The sequence below is a fragment of the Furipterus horrens genome, unplaced genomic scaffold (assembly GCF_987537825.1).
Source record: "Furipterus horrens unplaced genomic scaffold, mFurHor1.1.pri manual_scaffold_15, whole genome shotgun sequence".
NCBI lineage: Eukaryota > Metazoa > Chordata > Mammalia > Chiroptera > Furipteridae > Furipterus > Furipterus horrens.
In genome coordinates, this window is record NW_028327185.1 from 20,948,414 (window position 1) to 20,971,237 (window position 22,824).

Genomic DNA, 22,824 nt, shown 5'->3' on the forward strand with positions numbered 1-22,824 from the left:
GGGCGACCAGAAAGGAACACAGATGAAGCGCAGTGAGGTGGGAAATAGGCCCGTTGGAAGCCCCAGGGTGAAGAGGACTCCCGCGGGCGCAGGTCTGAGTCCAGGGTGGGAGGAAGCGAGAGCAGGACTCATGGGTGCCCTGGAGTTTTTTCTGAGCTATGGAAACACCCCAAAGAAGGGACAGCTTTCAGCCAGTTTTGAGCCCTTGAATCTCAGGATGTCACCAGTGGCGTCTTCAAGGGTGAACAACACACGTCTCCAGTCAACAGCTCAGGGCCAAGCAGTATGTATTTAGAAAGTCCCTAAGGTCCAGTGTAATTTATTTTTTAAAGGAGGCATAGAAAGGAGCCCTGCAACTCTGAAGAAGTCTGTGTTGTGCGTTTGGACGGAGGCAGGTCTGGGGATGTGAGTGGGGGTGGGAGAGAGAACGAGACAGACGCCCACAGGGCAAACCTGCCTTCAAGGTCAGTGAGGCTGCACCCTCAGCCCAGACTCCTGGCACCAACCTTGAAAAGCTTTACCCCCAATATACATCGGTTAGATCCAGAATGACTCGCGGTGGAATCGGCCCTGTCTGTAAGCATTCCTGTCCTGGAGACACAGCAGACTTCCTTTTCAGCTTCTGACGACGTGTTCTCCTTAGTCACAGCTCTGATTTCTCAGCCGTATCGAGTTAGTGTCGCCTTTGTTTTACTGCAGGTTTGCGACCAGGAAAACACAGCCTGTTCATCTGACGCTGACTTTACAAATCTTTACATCTCTTTGGTTTGAAGGAAGCCTGTTTTGAAAAGCAGAAATCTGTTGATAAATTTATGCCTGTGGTTTTAAATAGTTTTGACACAGCTCCTGAAAATAGCCTAGAGCGTTGCCCACCCATCTGCATAATTAGTGGCAGGAAATACACCCTAAACCCGGACGCCCGTTCCTGCAAACGCAGGGAGGCAGAGCCCCTGCTTCGCAGCTGCACACAGGCGGGCCGGCCCCAAGCCCGAGAACCATGGCTCTGGGCTCCAAGTCGTTCCCACTGTGTCCTGGACGCAGAGGTGGCGGCAGCCACTGTCTCCCTGGGGAAGATGTTCCTCTGCACCTGGCATGTCAGCCACTGTTCGGGTTTCACTAAAATAAATGTGGGGAGTGGGGAGGTGAATCGGAGCCCCTGGTTCCCGAGCGAGCCCTGCTACCAGCCAGCTCCGTCCCCCGAGGCAGAGCTCAGGCACATCACCTCTGTGCCTGAGTGACGTCTGATGTAAGGAAGCTGGGTCTCTGATGTCCCTGCCAGCATAGCTGGGCCACAGTCTTACCCACTAACCACTTGCTGAACTTGCGAGCAGTTCAAACACGCCGATGTTGGCAAAACAGGCCCAAGTATCAAGAGCTGAGTTTTGCTCATTCGCTTGCCCATTGTCAGTCGGGCGCTGTCCTAGGTCCTAGCAGGTGCAAAGGTGGCTCAGACAGAGGCTCCTTCTTTTTTTTTAATTTTTAACTTTATTTTCTATTGTTGACACTATTACAGATGTCTCATTACCCTCCCCCTTTGCCTGCCTCCACCCACTGGGCAGCACCACGCTGTTGTCTGTGTCTTTGGACTATGCATAGATGCTCTTCAGCTGATCCCTTCGGGAAGCGATCCAAGGCCTATTGGAAGAGACACTGATACAAACAGTACTAATGAAGCTCTGTGGAGGTGCGAGGGATGGCCACAGGCCATCGTGGGCAGGTGTGCAGGATGCTGGGGGGGAGAGGTGGATGGAGGTCAAGGAGGAAGCCCTGGAGGTCGGCACCTGGTGGCTCCATGAGGGGACAGCAGCGCAGGGGTGACTGAACTTCTGAAGCCTGAACAAGCACCGTGCCGGGCAGAGCCAAGTCTAGACCAGCCCAGAGAAGTGCCTCACCTCCTAACCAGACAGAGCGCCATCTCTGCCCTGCATTCGTCTCCGGGACCCTGGCCAGATCCAGCTTTAGCAGACAGCTCATTAGGACAAGCTATCGCTTGTGCCCCTCTGAGAAAGACTAGGGTAGCAGGTGATGTCAACATGAGCGACAGAGACACTAACGTGAGGCTAATAGCCTTTTGGAATTCCCATAACATAATATAACCCCCTTATACTACCCCTGAGTACCCGGGGGCAGACCCGTGAGGCGCCTGGATGAAATCTCTCATTGTGCACTGCATTACTCCCTGCAAAGCCATTCTGGCCACTGACCTGTACCCAGGCGCCACCGCCCTTCCCAGTGACAAGCAGAGCACACTGGTCATCAGCCCAGGCCTCCGTCTCTGGCCTCTGACTTCCCAATGCAGGTGCAGACAGGCTGGGCAGCAGAAGGGGACTGCTCTCCCAACGTCTTCAAGAAATTCGAACAGATTTCGGGAATTTCTGCCAGTGGTCTTGGCACGCTGGTAGAATCCCAGGTTCCTGAAAGGTGGTGTTGGAAGAACAAGAGTGGGCCCAGCGTGGGGACCCGCGGTCCTTCTCTTGTTGAACAATCATTGGAAAGGTCTTCCTCATGGTGAGTTGGCTGTGCTCCTTTCTACGCTGCAAAGCACCATCCGACCCCATGTCTCTCCAGCATCCCTGTGAAGTCTGGGCTGAAGCTGCCTTTCGATGGCCCGGAAAGGTGCATGGGCGTCCCATGCCTTCTCCACTCTGATAAACATGCTGCTGGGCCATGAGTCGTGAGCCTGTGTTCCAGTTCCCCAGGTGCCAGTCGGTGGAACTCAGCACGAGCCATCGCTGACATGGAATCGGTGAAAAGGCACGACGTCGAAGCGGAGCCCCGGGGCTGTCCTCTTCAGGACTCGGCGAACAGTGCTCGGCGCTGGGCCCTCTGCTCCGCAAGGGTGAGCTTCACTGAAGTCTGGCACTTCCGGAGCCACTGGCCCCACGTCTGCACTGAAGACTCTCACTGGAGCTTGTTTCTCCCTCTGCACAGGAGAGAAATCTCGTCCTGCCACAGAAGGGCCTGTGGGGTCTCCGCTACAGAAGGCCTCGTGGCCAGGCTGACTGGGTGAAGTGCACTCTCAACAGACGTCCACAGAGCAGCTTTATCCCATGTGGCAGATTCTGCACAAACTCTCTAGAACAGGCAGAATGGCTTCTGTACAGGGAGGCTGTTGCGGATGCAGCGGAAATGCACAGCAATTCTGAAGGCCCACCCTTCCGAGGTGGCCAGACTGCGTCAGTTGGCTCTTCAGTCCCCACGCATAAACGGAAGCTGTTGGCCACCCTGTATTGCTGCTTCAGTAACCCCCCACCGCCCCCGCCTCCCGCCCGGGGCGTGAAACAGAGCATTGCTCCACTGTAACCAGCAGGTTGGCCAGGACCCTACTTGGGGCGTGGGCGCTCTCCGCACCTCCCAGCCGTGTCTCTGTGCAGGCGTGCACACAGAGCAGCCAGCTGAGCCCCAGACAAAGAACAGGTTCCCGCGCAGGAGGCTGGGAAATCCCTAGTTAGTGGGACATGTATACAATCTGCTTCTTAAGTGCTCCCTCACCAAGACATGATGAAGGCTGAATCATTCTCGGGAAAATCTCAGGGAATCAGATTCTCTGCACGCTGTGAATGCCTCCATTCCTCTTGGGTCCCTTTCTGAAAAGGACATCACCACAAACATCAGGGCAGAATTATCTTTTCTGCCTCTAAATGTCTCAGGCGTGTGTTTTCAGAACTGGCCAATAGGTAAGATAGATCATAGACGGATGCAATTCCAGTCAGACACAGACAATTGCTGGACTTACTGATAACAAAAACTACTAGTTGCTTAGAAAACCTACAATGTAGGAATCAAGCTAATAAAACGACTCATCTTTTCTAGCGGTGCTGTAAAACTTCATCTCCGTTATTTTATTTTGAGGCAGGTCTTTACCGTTCAATTCTAGAACACAGGGACACGTGGGCCCCGCCTGTGCCCGCTGTGGAGGGAAGGTGTGTGACCTTGAACACCCCATGAGATCGCAGGTTCCCTTTCTTACGAGCAGCAGTGACTCCCATGCAAAAACCATTTCACCGGAAACTTCCTACAAGATGTCTGAATGTTTTCAAAATAAAAGCCTAATTCATAACTTTGGCAACCGGGCTCTCGGCAGCCGTCCGTCCGTCTCGAGAGACGATGGTGTAGCTTCTTAAGAGTCTATCTGCACCGCCGAGAATGGCTGTGCAGTCCGACTCGGGAGTGACACGGTATCTGTCTCCTCCCGTGTTGAATCGACATCTTGCGATGACGCTGGAGTGTCCTCTCCAGTGAAGCTGAAGCTACAGAGCCTGGGCAGGGTGATATGGAGGGTCTGCTGTTGCCCATGCAGCAGACCCCCCCTCTCTTCGCAGCTGAAGGGTCCAAGGGAAAGACGGAGTCAATACAGCTTGGCTTCAGGTGCGCCGCAGGAGTTGCCGGTGTTGACTACAACGTCAAACCGCCTTAGGGACTCCGGCTCCGGATTTTCTGGAGCTCTGCTGCTTACTTATGTCAGCTCAAAGCTCTAAATAAATGCAAATGCAAAAAACAGAAAAAAAGATACAAACATTTAGCTAATAGATTACTACCTGTCGCTGGAGGCCACCGTAAATTTGGCCTGTCAGAAAGGTTTTATTTCCTACTCTCAGCATCTCAAATTTGAAAAACATTCAAGTTCCCAGAGTCCGACCTTCCTGCTAACGCTGGAGGCAGTATCTTTCCAGCCACCTCGCCGTCTGCTCATTGGTGCTCTGCGTGAGACTCTCAGGTGACACTGGCTACGTGAGTCTGCCGTGCTTGCAGGCCACCCTGCCACCCAACTTCCAGTAAAACCCTGCACTGTGTGTGAAGTTGGGGGTCTACCCCTTGCATGCAGAACGAGCACCCAGGTGCCCCGCAGGGGCTGGACCTGTGTTCTTTATGGTACAGCCAACTGTACAGAGGTGCTCTGATGTTCTGAGTCACAGTGGGCTCTGTAAGCTCCACGCGGGTAGTCTGTACCCCCTCACACACACACTCTGCTGTGAATGCAGTTCTTTAGGGAAAATCTGATTTTGTAAAACTATAGGCGTGAATATATTTGTCATCTTTTTATTAGAAAAGGAAAAATTGAGAGTAATGTAGCACCCAGTTATGCCTGATTTGGGGGTAAGAGGTAGGAGGGTACCGACGGGAGTGTGCAGGGCTGGGGACCCAGAGGGCGTTCCAAGGAGAGACAGTCAGCACTGCCCGAGGCTCCAGGAGTAGGGTGAACACCCGGGAGTGCCTGTTGGGTTTAGCAACTCAAGGTCATGAGTAATCATTCTAGGGGTTTGGGTGAGTGGCGGGGGCAGACCCTGAATTAGAGCTGAATGGAGAGGCGGTCCCAGGAGACAAGAGTGCAACTGCCTATTCTCACACAGCCTGGCTCTGGAAGAGAGGAATGGAGGGGAAAGGGGCTGAGGAGATGCTCGCTTTTGCTTTAGGGGATGTTTTAAGGTTAGCAAGCTTGGACAGGTAACTGGAGTGTTCACCGAGTAGGGAGCGCAGGCTGCAAGTCTGGCTCTGCTGCTGTCTGAACTTGAGAGCGCCATGTAACCTCTCTGGGCTACAGCATCCTTGCCTGTGACTTGCAGGGCTTCACTGTCTGGTTTTCAAACTGGGCTCTCAGAGCTGTCTCAGAACACACAGGTTCTGCTTCAGCCACAGAGACTGGACTGCTCCCTTATGTGGTTTTAAATAATTTTTATTTTTAGCAGTTTAATACATGTCCATACTTTGTAAAAGCAAAATAATAGTAAAAATTATTATTAAACAACAACTCCTGCTCCACGCCTGCTCACTCTTGGCCACTCCCAATTCTTGTGGATAGTTCACCCGGTATTTATACCAATGTACCTGAATTAAATTCTTACCTCCATGTTCCTTAAATGTGGATACCCCGTAATTTGTGTCCCACGGCATCCCCCTTGCCTGATTCTTTTCCCTTCAACATAATTCCATCCCAATTCTTGGGTAATAGTGTTTTCATTATTATATGGCTGCAGATGGTGCTCCCTGACTCTGTCTCCCTTTGTGAACAACCTGGTATTTGTCTTGCAGCAAAATTTGCCTCTCATGTCTCATTTACCTTATTTTCATTAATGATGGCTGTTGCCTTCTAAATGCCCCACCACCGCAAAAACCGATCAGTGTTTCCCCTGGACTTCCTAACCCCGACTTCCCAGCGGACGCCCCTCCCCGGATGTCCTCTTGGGCCTGGTCTCTCACCACGGCTTCCTCTCCTTGCCTTACACCCTTGTTTGGTACAACCGGTCTTCCAATGGCTGAGGAAACAGTGTTGATGGCATGACTGAAAATATCTATCTTCTGCCCTCACATTGGATTGATGGCGGCTGGTTATAGAATTCTGGCTTGAAAATATCAAGGCTGTTATTGTCTAGCTTCCATTTTTATTGTTGAGATGTCTGATGCTATTATGGTTTCCTATTTGTTGACCTTTTTTTTTTTATTTCCCTTGGGGGCCTTTGAGTCTCTTTTCATGCCTTTATGTCATAAGTGTGTGCCCAGTTGTGGTTCTTCATTCATTTTACTCAGTACTGGGTAGTCACATCATTAAGCAGACTCATGTCCCATAGTTCTGAGGAACTTTCTGGAATTACTTCTTTTGTAATTTCATCCACTTCATTTTTCCCCTTTTCTCTTTCTGGATTTGAACCTTCCTGCTTGACATTCCAATTTCTTCTCCTTCCTCTTCCTCTCATTCTTCTCCTCCCTCCCTCTCTCTCTCAATTATCTTGATTTATATTCCAGCTCTTCTATTTTATATTTAATATCCAAGATTACTTCCCTTTTTATAGCCTTCTGTTCTTGTTTCATGGATAAAATTGCTCCTCTTATCTCCCCAAATTTACTGCATAAATTCTACCTATCCTCAAGGTTCGGCTCAAAATCCATACTTTTATGACACCTCCAATCAATCCAACTCTCTCCACTAGACAGAAGAGTTCTATAGTCTAATATATGCCACACTGTCTAATATGTGATTATATTTAAACTTACATTGCTTCCTATTAAGGAATATGTCTTATCTCTCTAATTGTACCATAATCTTCTCAACAGCAGGAACTGTTTACTGATTCTGTACCAGCCCAAGTGCCTTGTCCAGAACTCCAAATACAGCAAGTGATAAACAAGTGCTCGTTGACTTGAATTAAATGATAAGCCATCCTAATGCCACCAAGCCAGGCTATCCCTGTCAGGGTTCTTTAAAGAACAGCAAGAATGTAGGTATTTGTCAAATAATATGAGTGCAAAACTTACATATTTTTATAATTTTTCTTTATAGTGTTTCATTCTTTCTAATTCAATAGCAGTATTTTAGTGACTTGCTCTATTGGTCTTCTCTGAAGCTCTCAACTTAGATTTTATAGGAAAAACAAAACTTTCTTTTCTCACTCATATTTCACTCATAGTGGTTTAGGAAACATGTCATTGAATTATGCAATAGAAATAACCAAGAACAGTTGGCACCAGCAGAACTGGAAACAAACACATCCAAATCTTGGCCAAAACATGACTCAGGTGGTAGGAACTGAAAGGCTTTGACATCCTGAAGATTCACCTGCCTGCCGTGCTGGGGCCTCTAGTCGGCCAAGGAACGAAGGGCATTATTAGACTGTCAGATCAGTTAAATGGAAATCAGTCAAGAGAGCATCTACTGTACTCTCTTCTTTGTGTACCAAGAAGAGGTCTCCAGCAGATGGATTTATGCTTATCCTCTCTCTTGGGTTCCCTTGCAATCAAGGGTGTATGTGGGCAAGCCAGCTGACATGGAGTAGGACACAGTCTTTGGTCTTAAAAGAGCACAAGGCTCACTCGCCGAGGGGCCAATCATCTTGGTCTCATTAGAACTAAAATCCACTCAGTTGAGATGTAATCCCCTGGCCATAGAATTCAAAGGGCCAATAGAGCCCTACGGGGCCCAGGAACCTGGCCTGTTTGTCTGCAGGAAGCATCCCCACTTCTAATCAGTGACTTGGACCATCAATACCCAGCCCTGTCTGTGCCCCACCGCCGTTTCCACCACTGCTACAACCAACACACTTTGGAGGAATCAGATGTAGATACTCGAGGGGATGTAACTTTCCAGCTGACTTTGCATCCAAAGTCACAGCATGGCTCCTATCACAACATGGATCGCTTTTTATAGTAGTAAGTCAGAGGGAACTTGGAAATCCTGCTCGCATTGTGTTCCCTTAAGAAGGGTAACCTCTTAGCTAAAACAGGGTGACATTAACGGCAGGAAAGAACACTATTGTTTCCTGTTGGTCATACTCAGGGGACTGGCAGTCACTCAACAGTCACTGCAGTCACAGACACAAAGGCAGCTGTCGCCGGTCCCTGTCCCGGGGGAGAGAAGGCTGTTCTGTGAACAGGCACTCGAGAAGGCCCCACAGAAAATGCAGCAGAAAGTTATGTGGCAAACAGAAATATCAACCTGTTGTTTAGATGAGAGTTTCATTTATATCAAAGCCAAAATGGGATTAATTGAGTGGAACTGATTTCAAGGTAAATTCAGTGATTCAAATGTTGTACCCGGTGCCGGTTTATTTAGAAGCAACATAGGACTGAGCCCAATGAAAGGTGATGGTGTTTTTGTTTCTTCTATGGATTGATGGTAAGAACAAACAAAATTAAATTAAAAATCACACCAAATCTCTTCTGACTCTTTTTTAAAAAATTTCCTCCTTTTTTGCTGCCCTTTAATATTAAGTGACAGCTCTTCTCCGCCCTGGCTGACTTGGTATTCCAGTTACAATGTCTCTTCTTCCACTGCCTCCTGTCCTCACTGGTATATAGCTGTGTGGTCCCCATCTGTGGGACTGGATGATGATGGCTGGAGGGGGGTGATGGCTGTGGGGGAGTGGTGGTTTGAGCGAGGGTGGCTGGAGGGGCTTGATGGTTGGAAGGGAGTGGTGGCTCGAGGGGTTGGTGGCCAAAGGGGGGTGTGGCTGGAGAGGGTGGTGGCTGAAGGGGGTGGTGACTGGCGGGGATTGGTGGCCAGAGGGGCAGTGGTGGCCGGGAGCGGGGTGGTGATGGCTGGAGGAGCGGTGTGTTCTCCACTGTCCACCTCCTTGCCTGGCTCAGGCCCCGCAGAGCAGTGACCTTCACGCCCTGACAGTGAGGGCCCCGGAGAGCCGTCTGGGGACCAGGAGCCTCTTCGCACTGTCTGCCCGCGGCCTCCTCGCTGTCTTCTTCTGCATGAGAGTTGGTTTTTCAAATACAAGTGCTCATGCCCCTGGAATCTAGAAAGGCACTGAAAACTTGCCTATGCCCCCATTTCCTCATCTCACTCTCCAGGTGCCAAAACTGGGCCCTGCCTTCCCGCCTGTTGGGCTCTTAGCGCGGACACGGGAACATCCATGCGGGGAAATAACAACTCTGAAAGCAGCCTCATGGAGAAAATGTAGAGGTCGTTTACACCATCATAGTGTTATGGCCAAAATGAATGAGGTGCACCCGAGGAAGGCTTGCCCCTGCCTGGTCACAAAGACAATGCCAGTTTGGGGCAAATTTTTATAAAATGTTCCAATGAGTTCTCTTCCAGTATCCACCCTCCCCCTTAAAAAAAAAATGTCTAGTGACTAATGACTTCCTTCTTTTTCTAAGCAAGTGACAGAATCCCTCAGCCAGTCCCCAGGGAACTGGCCCTTCTTCACATCAGACAATCCCAGCATCCCCTTCGGTCCTGAACCATCAATTGCAAACCTAACATGACATTCATGACATCAGATCATTGTGCGACATTTTCTTCAATGGACTAACGCAATCAGTTGAAGAGCTTTAATTGAGAGATATTGATAAATAATAATGATAAATAAAAAGATCCCACTCCCCCTATATTTGTTTTAAAAAAGACTGTATATAGGAAAATATACAAATATAATAACACTGCCTTCTTTCCTGTTTTAGGGAATGCTGTCGATTTTTTGGAGACAATGGCTTGACTTTGAAGGTGTTTTTTACCAAGGCAGCACCCTTTGGTGTTCTTTGGACACTCACAAACTACCTGTACTTGTATGCAATAAAGAAAATAAACACTACGGACGTCTCCGTACTCTTCTGCTGCAACAAGGCTTTTGTGTTCTTGCTCTCATGGATCGTTCTCAGGGACAGGTTCATGGGCGTGAGGGTAAGTTCCTTACTATCTGTCTTCTGCCCTCACTCGTGTCCACCAGACCTGCCCACTGGCTTGCTTCGCTCCATGTGCAGAACCATAAACCTAGGCTGCTGGCCTCGCTCCTTCCAATTTGCAGCAGAAAAGGAGCCTGGCAGAGGGCCCTGTTCTTGGTGAGCCTTGCCAATCTTCTTGCTTACAAACCATACTAGACAAGCATTCATCAAAGCACCTTTCATTTCAAGCATCTCAACAAGCATTCTCTAAAGTGTGTGCCAGTCGGGGACCCAGCCTGGGGTGGGGATGTGCTCCCCCTCTGTGTGCTCAGCCCTCGCTCTCCGCTGACACCATCGCTGTCCACACAGAACAGATCCACAAGTCTCAGCGTCCTCCGCAGGCCACGCGCATGCAGTCTTGGCAGGCCCTTGGTCTGGAGCACGCACAGAGATAGAGTGGACCCAGCACACTTGTGCTAATTCCAAACCATGGAAGGACAGACCAAGGGGAAGTAAAATAACATCCCTTGAGTTACCTTCTGTTGTTACAACCAAGACTTAGTAAATTCCATTGGAGTCTAATCAAATTTAGATTAGTCCAATCTTATCACAGTTGTATGAAATATGGTAAATGCAGATCAAATATCAGCTGAAATATAGGGGGACCCGCCCTGAAAAAAAGGACAAGGTGACATTTAGTCTTGACCGAATCCTGGTGGCTTCTGCCTGTCTCCCTCTAGTGGCCAGGAGCTGCTATTGCCCTGTCACCATCTTGCCGCAAACAAGGACAGAAAGGACTGGGCCACTGCTCGTTAGTTCCCTTGTGGTCAGAGCATCTGTCACTCCTTCCTGCCCCTGAGACCATGCAGGCCGAGCACAGAGCCCTCTGCATGGGCAGTTTCATTAGAGCGAACCATGCTGGCTCTCAGGCCCTATTGTGTCCTTCACTCATTGTCCTGGGAATAATGACATCACCCTAATGGCAGATTCCTGCCCACTTGCTAACTCGAACAGCACTGGGGATGTGAGTCAACTGCTGGGCAGTATTTTTAGCTTGCAGTAGGGGGAGATTTTGTTTTGACGCTTGGTGTTAATTTGGGAATTAAAAACTCACTGTGCTGCCACCCAAAAAAGCTTTCAGCAAATAAATGATCTGATACATCTTCCCAAAGGATGCAGGTAATTCCAGCAGTAATTCAGACAGCCTTCCTGGCTGGCAACTGAAGACATGGGTGGCCTGGGGACTGTTGCCACCAACTCGCATGCTCTGACTTTATTTTGATGCAAAGAGCCAAGGGAATTCATGGGACTTTCTGGTGTGACTCTGAAGTGCAAAGCAAATTCCAAATGAGACCCTGTTCCTGGGAAGATATGATGTAAGATTTATTCTGCATGTGAGCACAAGAAGACAGAGGTGTTTTGTGGTCAAGAGAAGGAGAAGTGAAAATATTTGAAACCTTGCTAGATGCACAGAGAACAACGTGGCCCATCAGATCTTTTCTTTGTTGCTATTTGTGTCTAAGGGGGTTTCCCTTATGTCCCTGCACTGATCCAGTCTAGACATCGTGGCCACTTGGTCAGCTTGGTCTGTGCTGACCACTGAATACTGATCAACATGTTGGATTGAAGCCTTGGCACCAGCCCAGGCTGGAGCAAGGATCTGGGGAGCCAGCCCTGGTGATGAAACTTTGGTCTCTAACAATCATCACTCCTCTTAGAAGGATGTGACCTGTCATCTACGAGCGCCCTGCTCTAAGTCATGGTGGGTTTTCCTCCTCTCACCTTCAAGAATTCAGAGAGCTAGCAAAATCTGTGAGACACCAGCGTGTTTCCCCTTGATAAGCAGGGGGAGGTGTTCGCCTAAGATAGTATCTACCTGTCGCACAGGTTCTCTTAGACTTCTGTCAGATACTGGGCTAGCTAGCACCTTCCACTGGGTCAGCTCCAAGGACTGGATAGAACTGACACTGTCCCTGTCCTGGAAGTCTGCACATACAACCCTGAAGCACCCAGACCTAAAGGAGCCGGAGCCCCAGGTTTGCGGAGCTGACTGCAGAGAGGACTCGGTTATTAAGACAGTTACTCAGCTCACGAGGGCTGCCGTTCCTGGGGAATATGAACAGGTCCAGGTCATGCAGACAGAAGAGAAAGAAGCGAATGTGTCTTCTAATGCTGGGCGAGCCTGGCCACATATGGCCACGAAGGTGACTGTCGAAAGGAGCCCACACTGGCCCAAGCCGTCCTGTGACTCTGAACTTACAGGTTCTTTTCACGTTTCCTGGCTTTTTGGACGCAGGGATTCTGATGCAATGGGCATGCCCCAGTCTAGAGTCAAGTTTGGGTCTTGGTTCCACTCTCACACGCTGTTGGACCTGGAGCAAGTTACTTAACATCTCTGAGCCTTAGTGACCTCATTTCAAAGTAGAATATTAGTACTCATCTTCTACAGCAGCTGTGAGATTAAGATGATGCATGCCTGGCCCATAAAACTCAGTACATGTTATCTTTGTCTCAGTTAGAGGGGTTAGGTGGATCAGACAATTCTTTGGTTGCCCATGACCTTGAAGGAGGCAGTTTTGTGTAGAGAAAGCAGCCATAGAGTGAGAGCAATTGCGAGTCTGGGGCACCCAGCTATGGTCAGCAGCTGGATGAAGAACAAGATGATGGGTGAGCCCAGCCCAACCCACACCTCAGGGTAAAGAGAAGATGGGATTGCCTGGCTGTTCAGAGGCTGTTCCTAACCATCCAGTACAGCGCAGGCTTTCCACCCAGGAGGCTCTGACGAAGGAGCAAGGAGACCAGCGAAGATCATCCACATGGGGACTTTCTCCACGACCACTTCGATCTCAGTCAGATTCCAGTTGATGTTCAGTGTTTCACTGGTGCCCTCCTGGAATGGTGACTCCAGATTGACCCTGACTCCCTTCTGTTGGGACATGGTCTGCTGCCACCTGAGCACAGCACAGGAGGACACAGAGCCTGGGAAAGCCCTGGGGCCACAGCCCGGCCCCTTTCCCGTCTGCAATGTAAGAGGGATGCACTGGAGGATCCCCAAAGTCTCCCCAAATGCTAATTATTATTTGAGGCCGTAAGAATAGTCCAGGAGTCAGGAGGGAAAGTGTTGGAAGAAGTATATTTAAAAATTAGTCTATTCTTTCCCTTTTTCATTCTCCAGAACTATACAGATCGGAAATGCTCGTGTAGCCTGTCACATGTTCAGCAAGAGCAGGGAGTGGTGCTAGTCAGGGAGGTGCCCTGGCCTCACTGAGAGCCGCCCAGCCGCCTCATTCCCTCCCTGGGGCTCAGGTTCAGGCCTGGTTTCCCTTCCCCCACAGCCTGACCTCTGATAGGGGAGCATGGCCATGGGGATCAGTGGGTCAGTGAGTTACTGGGGCGCTGGAGCCCAGCCTGGGGTTGGGCAGGGAATGACAGCGGAGCCCCACCCTCCTGAGGCCATATGTCAGCTTCAGTGTCTCCCATGCATATGTTTCTGTCTCTTCTCCAGCTAACGTTTCCCCAGCTGAAGCGAGATGATGGCTCTCATCCCTCTTGGTCCCCATCAGTTTGGATCCCTGAGTCCTTGTTTGAGGACTGTTCAGTGGGATACAAGGGGGTAGGGCTGGGGGCAACAGGAACGTGTGAGAAAGGAGAAGCTTGGGTATTAGGGAAACTCAGTTATCTTTATTTCATCCTCAGACTCAGGGTCGCCCCACTGTAGAAGGTGAAGGCCACGTGGGACCACAGGACCAGTGTGACTGGCCTTCCTAGAGAGGTCAGCTTAGGGCCAGCACCCCGACATGTTACGGCACAAAATGTACAATGTGTGCTTACTTTTTAAGGATAGACTAGAACCTGCAAAGGAATGTCAAGCTGATGCCCAGAGAGCAGGTGCCCCACAGTCGACCCTGTGACTATGCTGGGACCCTCTGACCCAAGGCACAGATGAGGGGATCACGGTCTCCTAGTGCCACCTGTCAGAATGGACTCCCGGGGACAGGGCTCCCCACATGTTGACCAGAAGGCTGGTAGCCACCACGTTCTGTATTTCTGCCCTTTCCCTTAGCTCTCTGGCAGAGCCTGGCTCAGGTGAAGCTTTCATCTGTTTGTTGTTTAGCAGAGAAGAAGGAGGAGGAGGCTGGGAGTCTGCCTCGTAAGACTTCAGGAAAAAGTTCCCCAAACTTCGGCCTGAAGTTGAAACAACTCAGGTTCCTTCGGAGATGCACCAAGTCTTCTTGACACTTAGCTCCTTTCTTCCCTCTCTCTCTCTCTCCTTCCTTTTTCCAATTCCTTTTGTCTCTGTCAACCATTGATGCCAAGGAGGTTGAATGGCTCCGAGCTGCATCTTTGCACAACCTGGTCTTCTGGAGCAGAACCCTCCCCCCAGCCCCCTGCCCACCCCCCCACCCCCCGCCACTGCCAGGCTGCTTTTTCACTTGCCCTTGTCCTCTTGGGGAAAAATTGCTATTGACTCGCTATCTGTTTCTTCCTCATAATGAGGAGTTGTACACAGTGCATGTGGCATTTGAACATGAAATACATGAAACATGTGAAGCAGAAGAATGCTGCTGGCTAACACTACTAAGCCCAAAAGAACAGCAGACAGACTAGGGTGCGTCTCGAGTGGAGGGTAACCACTCTCTCAGGAGCCTGTGTTATGGGCGTTGAGGTCATTGCATGAGAATATGGCAGGAGGGGCACACTAGAATGAGTATATAACTCAGACACTGTCTGAGGCTCAACTATGTTACCTTCACTAACCCAACAATTTGACATTTCAACCACAAAGGAAACTTCAAATCTCAGAGTACAGTCGGCAGTGGCTTACTTACTATGTGAGTCCTACTTTCCTCTTTATATATACAAACACTGACTTTGCAATCAGAAAGACCTGAAATTTGTCCCCCTGCTCTCTACACACCTGCTCTGTGACTTTGGGCAAGTTCCTTAACCTCTCTGAACCTGTTTTCATGTCATCAAAATGCAATGAAAATACCTATTCTGAGGGTAAAAAAGGAAATGCATAGAAAACACTTATCCCAAGACCACGCAGTAAATGTCAGCTAATTGATGTTGTTAGAGATGGCCGAGGTCAATTATGAATGATCTGTGGAGGGATGTAACACTCCGTAAATCCAGAAGTTGAAACTTGCATGCACACGTCTGTTCTGCCCTCGGTCCCCACTCCTCCAAGCGACACTGATGGAGCTCTGTGACACCCCCCCCCCCCCATTAGAACTTGGCTTCCGTTCCGAGCTACTGCATCTTTCCTCGGGGAAACTATCCCAGGGGCTTATCCCGTGTGCATTTCGACGACTTGACTTTGCACATGGGAACGTGTGCCTCTCCCTGCGCCCCCATTCAACCTGAGAGGTCTGTATCCAGAAGACCAGGGTTGAGGGAAGCTGTGGGGGAGGCACCTGCTGCTGCTAAGAAAAGAAACACCAACTCTAGGGTTGGGACACCGTCTGTGGCCCTGACAGGCAGGTGTCAGAAGACCCTGCTGCTGGCGTGTGAACTGGGGCCACGCGGTGCGGTCCTCTCTGTGCCCCCACTGTCGAGGTGGGAAACACAGAAAAGCAGGATCATAGGAGGTGATGGCCAGGTGCTGTCCAGGGACTGTCTGCCAGGCCCTGTCATGACCAAGTAACTGTCGCTGGGATTATGGCGGCCTCCTCCTCAAGTTTCCCGGAATCAGGGCGACCGGCCACTGCGGGATGCTGATAACCACGGCGCCCTGCTTGCGGCCAGCTGTTTCGGGTTCTTTGACCGAGCCAGGCTTTGTCCGCATCTGAGAAGGAACAAACATTTCGACGGGGCGGGGGGCAGCCTTTGCTTGCTGCTCCCCAAAGGACGGGAAAGGAGACCCCACTCTCCCCTCAGTCACTGGACTCTCATGAAGACTTCGATTTCCTTGGCACTTAGGCGGCCCGGCCGGTTCCCCGCCACTTCCCTGACCGCCATCTCCTTCCTCCCGTCCAGATTGTGGCCGCCATCCTCGCCATCGCTGGGATCGTGATGATGACCTACGCGGACGGCTTCCACAGCCACTCTGTCATCGGCATAGCGCTGGTGGTGGGCTCCGCGTCCACGTCCGCCCTCTACAAGGTAAGGCACCGCGGCCGCGGAGCTTCAGCAACGGGGTCGCAGGGTGGGCGTGGCCGGCCTTGGTGGGCGCGACCTGCCCGTGGGTGGGCGTGGCCTGTCCGCGAGTGGGCGTGGCCTGTCCGCGGGGTGGGCGTGGCCTGCCCAGGTCGTTGGGCTCCTGTGACGCGCCTGTGCCGAGCTCTTCTCGCAGTGCAGTGAGCAGGCTGAGACTCCGCCGGGGCTCGCAGCCGCCCTGGGCTTGAGCTCTCCAGACCTTTCCATCAGTGGCCGAACATTTGCAGCGTTTGGGGTAAATTGGTGTTGACAGTGGGTCTTCATAGTGAGATTAGTAACGTCGTTGTTCCGTGAGGACTGAGAAGGGTCAGGGACGCCAAATGGCCGGCTCGGTGTTCAGTAAGGTAATTTCCCGCCAGATTGGACATGCAGATTTCAGTATCTGGTGGGTGTTGTGTCCAGAGGGGGCCGGGGGTGGAGGGCTGAACACAGTGTACTCCCTTCCTGTGCTTCCTGCACATAGACCCATAAATACCCAGAGAGACATGAAAAGACTGAAAAAGGAAGAAGCAGGGGAAAAGGAGGGACAAAAATGCAGACTCCGATCAGACCACGAGCTCAGAAAACACAGGGCTAGACCAGGTCTGGCTTCCGGCCACTCCAGTCACCTCTGTCCCTGTCCCTGTCCTTCTTTCATGGACAGCACATGGACAGGTGCCCTCCACTGAAACCCATGCCATGTGTGGGAGGGGGCGGGGCTGCGCCCCAAGCTGTGATCTCTGTCCATCTTGCACTTACAGACAATGTCTGCATGGCCGGAGCCCTGTTTTGGGGGGTCAGCAGTTTTCAAACTGTGCTGCAGTGAGTTGGGAGACAGTTGGGGTGTGCCCTCATGTGTGTGGCTGACAGGGTGTGCCTTCGTGTGTGACCGGGGCTGTGTCCTCATGTGTGTGGTGAGGGGGTGTGTCCTCGTGTGTGTGGCTGAGAGGGGTGTGCCCTGTGTGCAGCTGAGAGGGTGTGTCTTCATGTTTGTGGTGAGAGGGGGTGTCATGTGTGTGGTGAGGGGGTGTGCCCTCATGTGTGTGGCTGCCTCATCTTTAGATGCTCTGAAGCTGGGGTTCGCTGTCGTGAATAGAATGCCAACAAATGAGAGCCCCCTGATTCCTGAAGGTGCCGGAGAGCAGCTCTCCACAGTGATGTCACTGAGGTTTGCTGTGGGCACAGCAAGCATCGGTCAGGTGACCGGCCTGTCTCTGAAGGCCCGGTAGGCAGGTTTACTCGTCAGGGGCTGTCCCCGCCATGGTCCAGCCCAGGCACTGCTTCACCTGTGGCCAGGTGGCGCCTTCACCCCCCACCTCTGCTTGCTCCGCAGGTTCTGTTCAAGCTCCTCCTGGGCAGTGCGAAGTTCGGGGAGGCCGCCTTATTCTTGTCCGTCCTGGGGGTGTTTAACCTCCTCTTCATCACCTGCATCCCCATCATCCTCTACTTTACCAAGGTGGAGTACTGGAGCCCCTTCGCTGACATTCCCTGGGGACACCTCTGCGGATTCGCAGTCCTCCTGTTGAGTAAGTGGCGCTCAGCCGCCAGCCCTCCCAGTAGCAGGGACCGTAGGGCAGGATCCAAGCAGCTCCCGGGGCACCTGTGGCTGCATGGCCCTGAGGGAGGAAATCAGTGTCCTCCTGCCCTCACCCCCCCTATGCTGTTCAAGGTCCTCACGTTTCACAGAGTGAAGCCCTGGTGACAATGACCCTGGATTCTAATTCCAGAACCATAGTGGCTGCCGAGCTCCCTGTGGTCCCCGCTGCTCTGGGTGGTGAACTAACAGCCCCATGGGCTGCACCCTGTCTGCCGCTGACAGCGCACTCCTTGTGGGCTGGGACGGAGCCGGTGGGTGGTACCTGCCGAGCTCTAGAGCATCATGATAGAACATCAGTTCCAGGACTGATGCCACAGTCAGCGTTCAATAAATATTATCAGTTAGCATCATTAGCAGTCATCGTCATCGTTACTTGATAAAAGGTTGGTGCTAGGCAGACAAGCAAACAGGAGATTTCCATCTAAAAATGCACCTCCCAGAGCAACTGTTCACACAGCCAGCCCAGAGTCCTGACTAGAGCCTTCTCACTAGTTCCCTTTTCCAACTTCCTCTTCCCTTCTTCAGAGCTCAGGGAGCTGAGTGGTCAGGATGTTTGTCCTTAATCCCCAAGTCCCAGAGCCCTTGCAGGAACCTGAGTTCACTGAGTCGGAACAAAGGGCAGTGGGCAGAGGAGCTGGGGTTGGACAGACCACGGACGAGGGGAAGCCAGGGCCAGTCACAAGTAACACCCGTTTCTTTTTCCTTATTTCAGCATTCAATATCATATTAAATTTTGGAATTGCTGTTACGTATCCCACTCTGATGTCTCTTGGAATTGTCCTCAGTGTCCCTGTGAATGCAGGTAACTCTGCATGGCTTTCTGTATCTGCTTTGAACAGACATACACACACTCACTAGCACAGACATGCCCCCACATGCACACATGCTCACATAGTTTCCTGCTGTGCCTGGTGTGTGTATCTAACCTTCTGTACAGAAAGAAGGCACTTAGGTAAAATGTTGATGTTTATTAAAGATGCAGTATTTTCTTTATAATGGATTGATTTTTCACTTACCACATGAGATACTGAAAGTCTAAAGCCATCTTGATTCTAAATGGTGTGGGGATCAGAGATGACTATCATAAATAATAATAAGTGTAGAAAAAAATTGTGGCAGAATAAATGTCACTGTTTGTAAGTGACTTCCTAGGGGAGAAAGCTCGCTCAGGGTGTGGCAGATGTGACGCCGAGGTGTCTGTGTGAACTGAAGAGCATGAACCTCACTCTCCCCGTCCTGGAGGAGAGGGAGAGACCCCTTCCCGGCAGGTCAGGGCCTCTGTTTCCCATGGGGACTCGTCACGCATCCAGCTGGTAACTCTTCCAAAGACCTGCCATCACCTGCCACTCACCTCCTCCCTTTCCCTGCCTCATGCTGGAATGAATTTAGGATTTTCTTCCTGGAATCCCCCTGCCTCACCTGACCTCCCTGTATAGTGTTGCTCAGCCAGGCAGGAGTTTGAATTGCTTCTACCTGAGTACTCGCCCCAGGGCCCTGGCCCAGGTCCCCCCAAAACCATTTCTGGAATGCCCCCTCGCAACTTGCAGGCCATTAGAGGTTAGCCTCCCAGGGAGTGGCAAACACTTACCTGTTGAATATGCTGGTAAATTCCAGGCAGCTCTCATACAGAAGCTCACTGTGACCACATCCTACAGCCAGATGTTTCAAAGAGAAATCAGAATCACTTATTATTATTTACCTGCAACAGAAGAGGTTACTAAGGTGTGTAGGAAGCAGTTGAGGACAGAAGCAAAGGTGCCTGTTATTATCTGACAGGTCAGGCAGGGCCAGTGAGCGCTCGGCTTTTGGCCACTCCCTGACCTCTGTCACCTCTGCATCTCAGGCGATGTGCTGGTTGACCATCTCCACCTGCTGAATTACAGAATTTTCTCCCAATATCAAAAAGTAAAGTATTTCTCAATTACAGCAGGATAAAAGAGCCACTTTAATCTCACAAAGTTTTTTTCAGGTTTAACTTTTACTCCTCTTAGTCTTTTTTGGCCTACCTTCTAGACAAGGTGAGAGTCAAGGTGGCAGGAAGTAGAGGGACAGGGGGCGGGATGACAACTGGCCTTAAACTGGGCAGCGGTAGACCCCACCCCCCACCCCCAGCTGTGGAGACCAGGTGGACAGCTGTCTGGCCAGTCGGTTTCCAGAACCTGCACAGTGTGAAGAAAGCAAACCCTCTCTCGCCAAGTGATGTAAGAAAAAAGCAGTCTGGTGTTAGAAGGCGGCTCCCAATTTCCTCTCTCTGGTTTAGGAAGGAAGGGAGGGAGGGAGAGAGGAAGGAAGGAAAAAGGAAAAAGGGGAGGGGGGCGGAGGGGAGGGGAGGGGAGAAAGAAACCCTTGGCATTTACATGCGTTGACCCCTTGGCTATGAAGAAAATGATGGTCTGGATTTTTATTAAGTGACATGACATGAACCTGTTTCTCATTTTGTTCCCTCGCCTGATGCGAATCCAGAATGAGCCATGAGCCGCGTCGGCAGTGACACAGGTGGCATTCGGGCCTCACACTCACAGTGTCCTGGGGTGGACTGAATAGTTACACTCATTATCTTCACAAACCCAGTTCAAATTTGGTCTTCAGAACACTTAGAGGAGCATATATGGTGAACTAATGCTCTTAAGTGACAAGAATAAAGTGTGTTGTTGTAGAAAGTATGAAAAGTACCAAAAGTATAGAGACACTGTCATGCCGTGGCTGGTGTGGCTCAGTGGACTGAGCACCAGGCTGCAAACCAACGTGTCTTCTGTTCGATTCCCAGTCGGGGCACCTGCTGGATTGCAGGCCACGTCGCCGGTTGGGGGCGTGGGAGAGGCCACCACACATTGACGTTTCTCTCTCTTTCTCCCTCCTTCCCCTCTCTCTAAAAGTAAATAAATAAAATCTTAAAAATAAATAAGAAACTATCACATTTTCATTATCTGCCACCAGCGGTGGCCATAATCAAGCTCTGGCGCATACAGGGTGGGGCAAAGATAGGCTTACAGCTGTGGTACGTGAAACAGAGTTTATTCCTGTCTTATTATTTACTGTTGTATTACTTTGCGGACGAACAGCGGTAAACCTACTTTTGCCCCACCCCGTGCGTGTCATAGCAAACCAATGTCTGCTCTCAGGTCAGTGGGGACCCGAGCGCAAGTATGAGGCCTCCCACCCGAGGGAGTGGAGGGGGAGGTGCAGGAGGCGGCCCCACCTGTCCCGAAAGAGCCGACTTGGCCCGAGGCCCCTCCCACTGGCCGCCGGGTCACCGCCTTCTCCGTCCCTGCAGTGGTGGATCACTACACCAGTACGATCGCCTTCAACGGGGTCCGGGTCATCGCCATCATCATCATCGGCCTGGGCTTCCTTCTGCTGCTGCTGCCGGAGGAGTGGGACGTGTGCTTGATCCAGCTGCTCACCCGCCTCAAGGTGCGGAAGAAGGAGGAGACTGCGGAGGGCGGCGACCCGGGTTCGGGGCCGCAGAGCAAGAGAAGAGGCGGCCCCTCCTTGGCCCGCTGAGGACAGTTTCTAGCCCTCTGGGGACGCTGCCGCTCTCGATGTGGAGGTCTGTTCCTGACGGAACCTCAGTTGGTAAGGTGTACATACCTGTACAGTTTTGGTAACCTCGGTAAGTTACGCGGTATTTATTGGCATGTCCAATTTGCTTGCTCTTGTTCACATCAGACCTTCCACTTAAGGCACCAATTCAACACGAGAGAACACAGGAGAACCTCTGCTCTTTTTCAATGAATGTAAAGCAGGCTGAAGTTGTCCTTGCCCAGGTTGTTTCAGACAACCGGCATTCCTGACGAGGCAGGGCGAACGTTTCGAACCTTAGCCACCGAAAATTACATTGCACACTGTGATTACTTTTCAGCTATGGTAGGTCATATATTATATTTTTTAATACCAGAGCTGTACTCTTAATTTTAAGGGATCTCAATGAACCAAATGATAACTAAGTTCATTTGGGTGGATAGATGGGTGTGAAGAGGGGATGCAGCAAAGGAGAGTGGATATCAGACACCGTCTCTATGACTAGTGGGCGGGCAGTTGCAGGGGGACAGGCCTGAGCCAGGTGACGTCAGGGGGCAGATAATCCGAGCCCCCACCTGCTTGCTCTCACGTGTCTGTGTAAGGTCACGCCAGAGAAATTACAGTGCCTTCTACAGAATTTTCGTCTTTACCTATGTGAAGCAAGGTGACATTATAAGTCACTGGCGCCGTCTTATAATTTAGATGTAGAAATCTTTAAAAACGAGTAAGACTATATATTATGTGTGTGTGTACAAAAGGGACAAAGCAGAGGCCAGTGTAATGGAATGTGGTTCTCGGTGTTCGATGCGCGTACAAGGCAGGCTCCGCAGGAGGTGACTGCTGGGTTGCTTTTACTTCATGACCAAGACCGAAAAATTCTTTATGGAACCTGTACATCTTTTTATGACACTTTGAAGCACCGGGCTGTTTACTTACACAATTTAGCTCTGCCAGAAAATTCTATCTGTGATAGATCTGTAAAGAGGGACAAGGGGGTTAGAGTTTACTATTTTTGAAGTTTACATTGTTACATATGAAATGGAAACCTTATTTTGAGATGTTGTCATAACCCAAAGGTGCACTCTGTAACCATGGAGTCTTTCGTTTCAAAGGGGCAAGGGGCATTCATGACCTGAAGTTTTTAGCAAATTACTATTCTGTTTCCATTACCTGTTTGGCCAAACAGATGAATAAACTATTTAAAAAGAATTATTTAGCACTGTCTTGTTGGCCACGTGGTTACGCTCCTGCTACACTGGTCCTGACTTTCTTGTTTGCCTTACACTTCCTCCCAGCAGTCTCAAGCCACCCATCCACCCCAAGGGAAGAAAAATCTTACTGTAAAGACAGATTTGACTTTCACAAGAGTGAAATGCAGAACAGTCAGCCAGGCATCATAGAAAGTAAGTTTTGAGGCAGCGTTTCCTTCCACTCCCGCCCCTCCACCCCCCACTCCATGTCCT

The 22,824-nt window shown here is 50.7% G+C and overlaps 1 protein-coding gene across 2 annotated transcripts in view; it reads left to right on the plus strand.

Moving 5' to 3' along the window:
• The window catches only part of SLC35F3 (solute carrier family 35 member F3), a 265,334-nt gene extending 242,764 nt beyond the window's left edge, over positions 1 to 22,570 (plus strand). For both annotated transcript variants that reach the window (XM_090263400.1, XM_090263401.1), the window contains 5 exons: positions 9,904 to 10,123; positions 16,084 to 16,209; positions 17,576 to 17,768; positions 18,552 to 18,641; positions 21,114 to 22,570. In XM_090263400.1, the coding sequence (XP_090119526.1) occupies positions 9,904 to 10,123; positions 16,084 to 16,209; positions 17,576 to 17,768; positions 18,552 to 18,641; positions 21,114 to 21,343 (859 nt within the window). In that variant the 3' untranslated portion in view covers positions 21,344 to 22,570. The remainder of the gene's footprint in view (positions 1 to 9,903; positions 10,124 to 16,083; positions 16,210 to 17,575; positions 17,769 to 18,551; positions 18,642 to 21,113) is intronic.
• Positions 22,571 to 22,824: the final 254 nt, after the last annotated feature.